Raw genomic sequence first — 10,624 nt, forward strand, 5'->3', positions numbered from 1 at the left:
GTTCATCACCTATCCGTTTGAATGATTTAAGTATAAATTAATTATATCGAGTTGGGTATATAATTACAAAAGCGGTAAAAATTTTGCTTTTAAGTATTTAATGTTATTGTATTCTCAAGACCTCGATTGAAATTAATTAAGCTAGAACAGTTTCGTGTAGATTGACAAACCTTTGGTGGTTGAAAAGTATGATCTTTGAGTTTCCTGTGTAGTGAGATTTTGAAATATATATACATAGTATACATTACTATCAAATTAAAGCATAACAGAGGGACCAAACCATAATTTGATCCTTCTAAAATCTCTGCCTTTTCATCTCAGCAACGATCCCAAATCACCTCAAATAAAAAGCTCAAGCAAATTGAAAAAAATAAAGGAAAAAAAAACATGGAGCGGGAACATGAAGAACAATCTCCGACCACATCATCGTCATCGTACCCAGTGTTTCTAAAGATTATGAGCAAAAGAAGAACATGGGTGTTCCTCTTCGTGTTCGTTTACGCCGTCCTTTTAGATTCCTCATGGAGCTTCCTCAAATCAACCCTGTCTTGGTACCAAAACCAAGCCCGAGAACCCACCGGATGACCTGCTCCTCGGCGGGGTTTTCGGGTTGCTCTCCATGGCGGCGGCTCTGGCCGTGGCCGTGCCCGCCACCTTGGTGACGTGGATAACGGTGGTCGTCTTGCTCGCTTTCTTCGGGGAACCGAAGAAGGCGCTGGTGGTCGAAGGGAAGAAGATCACGAGAGAGATCGCCGGGTCTGTTTTCAAGACCCTGCTGAAAGAAGGCAACTTTTTGGCGGCTGTTTGTGCTGTTTTGGGTTATTTTGCTCTTGTGAGGAACAATAATGGCGAGGGATTAAATTGAAACAAAAGAAAATTTCTGGGAAAGTTGGTTCGTTTTAAGTCATTGTTTGGTTTTTACTTTTTTTAGTTAAGTTGACCTAACAGGATATATCTTTTCTTCATTGTGAAGCATGATCCAAGTCTGTTACTTCATTGGTAATTGAATTGAAAGGGATCAGATTTAGCAGAATCATGTGTTTCTGTGCTGTTTTTCGTTTCATCAGCTTATTTTCATTCGTTAGTTTTTGGAACTATTATAGATTTTTGGATTATTATATAAATTGGTACCTGAAGTTGGTACTTTCCTCAAATTACATGAATTGGAGGAACTTTTTCAAATTCATACATAATTTGAACTGATACCTTAACAACTAACTAAATTATGATATTTGACCTTTAATAACATTTGAAACCGATCAATATTATACGAACAATTTATTTATTATTAAAATATACGTCAATATTTTTTTTTGGTAAATAAAGGAAAGAGCATGGAAAGCTTAGCGGGGTTCTTACAATCTGCTTGTGGAAAAGGCAAAACCACTAAAGGACGCTCAAAGAATTCATGTGCAGCAGTATCCTCGAGGGCGATCAACTTTGCGAGCTTGTCCGCAACTTTATTAGCATCACGATGGACATGGTGAATTTGCACACTCCAAGCTCTATTCAGAAGTTCCACATTTCTATCATATAAAGGAGAAACCTGTTTTCTTTTTCTGGTTAAGGATCATGGCAGCCTCAACACTGTCAACTTCCAATACAAGTCTTCGCTCGCCAAGATTCCAGGCATGATGTAGACCCTCATGAACACCCCACAGTTCAGCGTCAAGGACCCAACATATTCCGATTGACCTTGAGAGACCAAAGAGCCACTCACCCCTCCAAGAGCGGATGACTCCTCCGCATGAAGCCAATCCAACCATACCATCCCGACCACCATCAGTATTTAATTTACACCAGTTTTGAGGATTATGATTCCCTTGAGAAGTGCTCCTCGAGGAAACCATAGCCGAGCTAAGGGCAAGGGAAGCTCCTCTTTGTAGACGTTTGCTCCTATCCATAATGGATTCTCCATCGAAATTATCGGGATCAAAGATTCTTTTATATAAGATAATATTTTTTGTTTAGTAATCATCAAAATGAAATCATATATATTTTAAACTTATCTTGGAATCATATAAAATAAAAGCTAACTAAAATTCAAGTCTTAACATTAAAATCTTTTCTTTCATGCTTAGATAAATTAATAAGTTTCATTAGAACATTAATAATAATAATAATAATAATAATAATAATAATAATAATTTATTGTATTTACTCATGGTGTCTATAGACATGCTTACGATATAAAACAAAACACGTGAATTAATTAATATTAGGGGTGAACATAAGTTAAGTTGGATAAAAAATTTAGTTGTTAATTCAAGTGTTATACATTTTACTAATCACTTGATTAGAGTTTAAGAAGTGTAGTTAATAAATGTATACAAAACAGATTTCATTTCTAGTGTCCAGGCACACAATTAATGAGATAAAAATAAAATAAATTTATATTTTTGCAATACAAATCATTTTTATTTATTATTTTTCAAATATATACATATATATAGTTGATAATAATCCTATCACTTAGTATATCTTACCCCTTCTTACTCACGTTGTCTACAAATACTGGAGCCCCCCAATCACGTCCAAGGAAATTTGAAGACCAATGCTCACCCCTTCTAACTATTCCAGCCTTCCTTATATGATCACCTTCAAACCTTCTTCCGTGCTCCACCCTTCTTCCATACTCGTACCTTCTTCCATGCTCGAACCTTCTTCCTTGTGCACTCTCTCTCCAGCATCCCTTCATCTCCCTCATTCTATCTAACATGTTTCATGTTATTAAAATATTAGTTCGAGTTGGGTTCGATACAGAATTTGAATTTGATACTAAATTTGAGAAAACATTAAAATATTAGCTTGAGCTCGACATAATATATAATTGAGCTACTTGAACTTGAGACTGAAATCAAATTATCATTTGAGCTACCTGACTTAATTATTAACACTTCTAACGTGAATTTTCAATTTAAATTTTATGTTATTTTAATCTTATTCGAATATATTAAATATTCAAGTGAAACTGAAAATAAAATCTAAAATATACTGTTGATTAACCAATATAAGATGTTCCACACTTTATAATTAGTTTTTAGTCAATATTTATAAATTGATAGTAAAAAAAAGTTGAACGATTTTAATTAAAAATTTTATTATCAATGAATCAAATAATTATTTTTAATTTTAAAAAATAAGAGCGAAAATACCAAAATAGGGATCCAACACAAGTACAGGCTGTACAGAAACGCAAGACGTAAGCAGAAGACGGACGTTAGAGAAGTCATCCAAATTAGCTAAACGCCAAACGGCAACGCGCAGCCGATGCGTTTTGACAGTCAACGCTCTGTGTTTCGTACCCAACACGTAAATTATCAAACAGTAACTAATTTTACTTTTTTTCCCCTAAATAAATTTAAATTTAAATCCTTATTGAAAAGTTGTTAATTGAATTCAACTTTGCTTCTTGTTTCAACGTTTTAGGATTGTTAATTAGTATTTTTCTGCCGTCTTGACGTAATTAGAAGTGTAATATATAAATAAATTTATATATTAGTTAATGTTTAACCTCTTTAGCTTATTAAAAATAATCTACTTGGGATTGTTCTATAATACAATGAATACACCAGCCTATTTTGACTTGGTCATATATTGTGCGGTTGGCATTGACATACGGTGGATCAAGAAATATATCATGGACATCATCTCATGTGCTAATATCAAAATGTGGGTGACACCACAAATTTATTTAACCAATATCATAAAAGATGAATATATTATAAACTAATTTATTAACTAATTTCAATAAATAAAATATTATTTTCTTCAAATATATAGATTCAAGCAGTTACGTCTGCAGTGTATATTTGCGTTGTCAATAAACTAAAAAAAATTCCGAACATTTATTATATTGTAATTACCTTAAAATATTGAAAAAACGCATCATAAATTATTTTATTTTATAACAATTCAATTAATCTAATGATTATTTTATAACTTTTAAAAATTCAGTTGCCAAAATAATCATATGAATATAATTATATAATTGAAGTGTTTGCAAAATTCATAATTAAAGTTTTTTTTAAAAAAATAACTTTTAAAAGATAGATTAAACCCCACTTTAGTATGAGAGAGTAATATATGTGTATGTGGTGAGTGGCAGCTAGCTTGTGGGATTTATGTTTGTTTTCCTTTGGTTGTCATTTCATTATACTTTTCAATGTGTACATGCACCCACGTATGTTTATCTTAAAGTTTGTTATATGTATACTAAAATGATTTAATATATATTTTTTAAAATTTTGTTATGAAATAAGATAAAAGAGAAAATAATATAATATATAAATTTACGCACAAAATTATAAACATAAAAATCATAGATAGAACAAAAGAAATTTATTATAATCGAAACTGTTATAAAAAGAGTTATATATTATGTAGGGAACCCCCCCTAAAATATTCGTATCAAATTCATGTTATAATGTTTTCTCTTAAAATAACTTTTTATCAAATAAAACATATTATATATATATTTTTGAATAAAAACAAAAATTTGAGTATGGGCATAAATTTTCCTCTTTTCAACAATGGCCACTAGCTATTAAGTGGGAAATCTACACCACATGTCTATGATAATGTCTCATGAAATCATGGGAAAAGTCTCAAGTCAATTTTTTTTGAGTTGAAGTCCAAGTTCAATTACATGCAAAGTGCAAAAAGAAAATATTATTATACTTTAATAGATGTTTAAAATTAAAAAGTGACATTATATTACAAAAAGATACCCAATTGTTTTTTTTAAATATAAATGAAAAGGATAAGTAAAATAATAAAAAACAAGTGTAGTTGTTAAGCTCTAATTGTAGAATACAATTATGCTATGGGAAGTGCAATGTAACATTTGTGAATTAATATTTTTAAATAACACTTTAGAAATATATAATATTATAAAATGTCACTGATAAGATGTTAACTAAAATATATATATGGTAGTCAATTCCAAAATTCCAATTGGTATTTATAATTTATAATTTCAAAATAAATAAAAAAATCATCATCATTTAGAAGAAAACCATAAAATAAATTAATATATTCAATATCAAAGTATTTTGAAAAATATAATGATGTATACTAAAATCTTGCACCCAGGTATTCATTTCCTATCTACAAAGACTTAATGAGAAATATTAGGGTAAACTACTGTATTTGGCACCAAATTATGGGGTATATTTTATTTTGGTCATTAAACTAAAAAATTATGAACTTAGTCACTAATATTATAAAATTTTATCAATATGATCACCACAATTAAATTGATAATATAATTATTGAAGTGAAGATTATTTAATATATTGACATATTTAATCTTTTATATTTATATTTTTTTATAATTAAAAATTAATAACTCGCTTAAAATTATGACAATAGATAAATTTTCTCGACTTTTGATTTTGATTTCAAGATTTAGTGGGTTTAAAGACTTTTATCATAATTAAAAATTATTTACATACAAATAAAATTAGTATTTGAGGATGAACATGAGACTCGAACATTTTGATATGATTTAGTTTTATCATATTGTTTTTTTACAAAAAGAAAATCATGTTTAGGTTGAGTCAGGTTTTTTAGGGATAAATTTAGGTTGGATTAATTTTAAATTTAGTGAAAATTCTCTAACTTGACCCGATAAAATAGAGTAATTATCTAGGATGTATATTTACGAATATTCATCCGATTTGAAATTTCATATATCTGAAATTCAATCGCAACGCGATTCTTGAAAATCGCAATGCGATAGTACAAATTCGCATTGCGATTTTCCAGAATCGCAACGCGAATATGAAAATCGCAACGCGAACACATAAATCGCAACGCGTATCCGTAAATCGCAACGTGTATCCGTAAATCGCAACGCGTATCCGTAAATCGCAATGCGTATCCGTATATCGCAACGCGTATCCGTAAATCGCAACGATAATACATAAAATCGCAACGCGTATCCGTAAATCGCAACGCGATATTTAAAGCGCCATTATAATCGCTACGCGTATTTTATTTTCAAATTACAAAACGAATATTAAGACAAAATCCCGTAATCGCAACTCATAACCTAAAACCAAAATCACACTCAGTCCCATCTCCATCTCTCACTCTCTACGGCGAAATCCGTCCCCATCTTCGAAGATTTCCGTCCCCATCTCCGGCGAAATCCCTCACAACCATTCACGGTCAGAAATCCCTCACAATATTCAAAATGGAAAATCAACCTCCGAGGGTTAGTTTTTTTAATTATTTTTATTTTGAAAATTTTGCATTATTGTAGGTTTTTCATATTGAAACTGATGATAAGTTTACTGGTCATTTCAATAATAGATTAACCATTTCACTTAGATTTCATTTCGCGTTACGATTCTCTCGTTGCGATTTTCATTTCGCGTTGCTATTCTCTCGTTGCGATTTTCAAGTTAGTATTTGTCTTTGTCTTAGTTCTTCTTTGGTTGAAGTAATGCAATCCATTCAAGTTTCAATTTGCAACGAGAGAATCGCAACGCGAAATGAAAATCGCAACGAGAGATCGCAACGCGAAACCAAAATCGCATTGCGATTTTCATTTCGCGTTGCGATTCTTTCGTTGCGATTTTCATTTCGCGTTGCGATTCTCTCGTTGCGATTTTCATTTATCTCGTGCGACAGTCATTCTCTCGTTGCGATTTTCATTTCAATCAAAGACAAAACAGTGTTGCAAATTTTAGTTTCAAGAATAAACTACTACTTTTTATGTTATTGTTTTTGGTATATCTCACAGTGTAGTTTTTGGTATATCTAACTTGGTATGTTTATTGTTTTTGTAGAAATTTTTTTCGGCTTCATTGACGTTAAGGAATAAAGTTAGCCTAGCCACTACAATTGCTTCGAAGCTTTCACCTGCTCAAAGACAATTGTTTGAGGAAACCTGCTTCGGGCCATGGCTGAGAGTACAGCATCCGGGTGGAGATGCTAATTTGACCCATTTGTGGCTTCAGACCATGACATCAAATCTACCCGACAGTATACAACGTGGTGAGGAAGAGATATGGTTTCATTTTCCACCAGCGTATACTTGTTTTGGGCGGAAGGAGTTATGCTTAATCACTGGTCTACGATTCGGACACGATGATGTAGGCCGTACACTCGTCATATCGCCCGCCCATCATGGTTATCCGGGTTTTTCCGGATGAGTCAATGGAGAAGCCAAACCTACACGTCGACGACCTGAAGAAATTGTTTAATAAGAAAGCTGGTTTCACTCGGATGGATGACGTCGATGTTGTCCGAGTATGCCTTCTACTACTTGTGTATGCCGGCTTTTTAGGCAGAGAGGCCAGACAACCTATTCCTCGGGAGCTAATAATATTGGTAGAGGACCTGAATGCATGGAATCTGTTTCCGTGGGGTTCGTATATATGGAAAGCTACCTGGACTAAGTTGTCTACTGCCTTTGATGACCGCAAAAGTTTGCGTGGCGATGGGTCGAAATACACTTTGTCAGGCTTTGTTTGGGCCTTTAAGGTAAGAATTTCTATATAATGTTTCTAAAATTATAATTAATTATTTAACAATTACTAATTTGTTATTATTTGTTTGTAGATTTGGATATTCGAGGCTTTCCCTAGCATGCGTACATATGCAATAAAAACGTCAAATGATATTCCCAGGGCTATTTCCTGGAAGAGGAAAACTCTGTTGGATTGGGAAGACTTAATACCATATGCGACAATAAATAATGTAAGTTAACACAAATACTTTCATATAATATAAACAAGTTATTAATAGTAGACGTTTAACTTTGTTTGAGTTTTTATATTTAGGAGGCCAACATTCCATTACAAAGACTGACACCCACGGAGGAAGAGCTTGCCACTGATTGGTGGCAAGCTAGTCAGAGTTTTTTGATGGCACGGATGATGAGCAGCATCCACTTCCTCCAATTCGAGAGCCATCACCTCACCTAGAGCCATCACCGATCGACCCGACTATACACCTCTAGAACGAGAGCCATCACCTATCCCGTCACATCATCGAGCCTCTTCTCCACCATCACCTCATGATAGGCGACCGGCAAAGATGCCACGACTCCTATCTCCCTGTTCTCCACCTCCACCTCCACGGGATGAGTCAAGGGAGTTACGTGATGAGGTCAATGCCTTGCGTGAGGAGATCGGTACTCTACGCGATAACGATGGTGCATGGCGTGTGGAGGTGTCAACTTTACGTGGTGAGGTTGCCGCTCTACGTGAGATGATAGTATCGTTGCAGAATGAGGTTCATACTCTACCAACGAGGTAAGTTTAAGATTTTCCATATTTAACTTAATGATAAATTTACTCGTAATTTCACTTAGATTAGCCATTTCACTTAGATTGCTTAGTAAATTTATTCGGTTGCTGCCAATTCTGCTAAACTGTGTATCTTAACACTGTGAAATATTATTTGTCTTTGTTTGTCTTTTGGTTGAAAGTAAATTGTTCGGTTGCTGCCAATTCTGCTAAACTGTGTATTCTTTAACACTGTGAAATAGTATTTGTCTTTGTTTTGTCTTTTGGTTGAAAGTAAATTTGTTCGGTTGCTGCCAATTCTGCTAAACTGTGTATTCTTTAACACTGTGAAATAGTATTGTCTTTGTTTTGTCTTTTGGTTGAAGTAATGCAATCCATTCAAGTTTCAATTGCAGAAGAAATAGTTACTTTCGCAACACGAAACTTAAAATCGCAACGCGAAACCAAAATCGCAACGCGAAATGAAAATCGCAACAAAAGAATCGCAATGCGAAATGAAAATCGCAACGACAAAATCGCAACGCGAAACCAAAATCGCATTGCGATTTTCATTTCGCGTTGCGATTCTTTCGTTGCGATTTCATTTCGCATTGCGATTCTGTCGTTGCGATTTTCATTTCGCGTTGCGATTTTGGTTTCGCATTGCGATTTTGGTTTCTCGTTGCGATTATCATTTCGCGTTGCGATTTTAAGTTTCGTGTTGCGAAAGTAAACTATTTCTTCTTCTGCAAATTGAAACTTGAATGGATTGCATTACTTCAACCAATAGACAAAACAAAGACAAATACTAACTTCAGGGTATTAGTTTGAAACATATTTTCTTTGTTATCTGATGCATTTTGTGAACTATGATAGAATAATGACTTGGGTGAATACAATGCAAGTTTGAAACATATTTGTCTTTGTTTTCACTGTTTAAATATCATGTCTGTTTATTTACTGATTTTTGTATTTAATTATTTAGCGGCCCGATAGAGTGGATGCTTTACGTCGGGTTATGCTTGCACGACGGAGTTCACGCATCAGACAGCGTGCACGTGCTATTAAGTCTCCGTACACCCCAATAGTGCGAAGACACCGCAAGAAGAAGCCCGACTCGCCTGTCATCCCTCAAGAGTCCACTCCTATCGTTGAAGAGGCCCCCCCTATCATTCCTCGAGAGTCCCCTCCCACCGTTCAGAGGCCACTGTCATCATTGAAGAGGTCCCTCCCACCATTCAAGAGCCCGATTCACATGGCGTCATATGTAGGCTTCTTGAGAAACCCTCTGACGTGCCGGACATGATGGATTCAAGTTGGCTCTCGTATGAGTTACCGGCCAGTACCATACCGGTATCTGAAGAGGAGAGGGAACAACTACCGGACACAATTCTGGATAACACCCTTTGGGCTAAGACCGCAGTTGATTTTTATCTACATGAGCGGAGCCAGGGGTGTTTCACTGACATATGCAAGCTCACCGATGATATCTATTTGTTGCTTGATCGGTCTTTGGTGGGGCGTATTATTAGGGGTCAAAGACAATGGCTATTTCGATGGGGGGTAAGTCTTATATTTTTCTTATATTTCAATTTGATTAATTTTTTTTTAAATTTATGTAAGTCACTAATATATGTCTTTTTTTGTAAAACAGCATATCGATGCGTGGGTGACACGTCTTCTAATAATAAGAAAACTTAAGAAAAATAAAAATATACGATATACAATTATGCCGACGTCTTTTAACGACGTTCACTTGAAGAATGCACGAGATGAATCATTTGATTTGGGCAATGGATAAGCTAAACTTTATCCTGCATGGTGGGAGGTCGATAAGGTTAGTATTTATTTTAGATTGAGTTTAAAGGTTTTATGAAATAAGTGCGCAAATGAATGAATTATTACTTATGATTGCAGGTGTTTATCCCTGTTTTGGAACGTAAACATTGGATTCTCGTCGAGCTTCAGCTCCCATCCCTTAAGACAATAGTGTATGACAGCATGATAAATTACATATCATTGGCTGATTTAAGAGATGTTATTAAGGGATGGAGCTCTCATTTGGCTAAATTCTTGGATGCGATCAATTATTGGACTCGTTCTGGAAACAAGAAGCCAAAGAAGCTCAATATTACAGTTATTAGAGACGAGACCGCGCCACAACAAACGAGCGGAGCCAGAGGAGATTGTGGTCCTCTCGTATGCTTGGCGTTGGAGCGTTTGACGACGGGAATCACCAAGTATCTACCTCCCACCGATAGAGATAGAGCTGCAGTAGGCTTGTGGTTTCGGCATTATATGGCTAAATCGATATATACGAGACGCTGCCTACCTACATCCGCGTTATAAAAATGTCCATAAACAATTGGTAAGTTTATAGACTT

General features: G+C 34.6%; 1 protein-coding gene across 1 annotated transcript; it reads left to right on the plus strand.

Annotated features, from left to right (window-relative positions):
- Positions 1 to 310: 310 nt before the first annotated feature.
- Positions 311 to 867, plus strand: LOC120128157. Its single transcript, XM_039145913.1, is given in 2 exon segments — positions 311 to 590; positions 592 to 867. Coding segments are annotated over 2 exon segments (477 nt in total). The 5' UTR covers positions 311 to 387; the 3' UTR covers positions 866 to 867.
- The last annotated feature ends 9,757 nt before the right edge of the window (positions 868 to 10,624 follow it).

Source organism: Hibiscus syriacus, unplaced genomic scaffold, assembly GCF_006381635.1.
Source record: "Hibiscus syriacus cultivar Baekdansim isolate YM2019G1 unplaced genomic scaffold, ASM638163v2 tig00110474_pilon, whole genome shotgun sequence".
In the NCBI taxonomy this organism is placed as follows: domain Eukaryota; kingdom Viridiplantae; phylum Streptophyta; class Magnoliopsida; order Malvales; family Malvaceae; genus Hibiscus; species Hibiscus syriacus.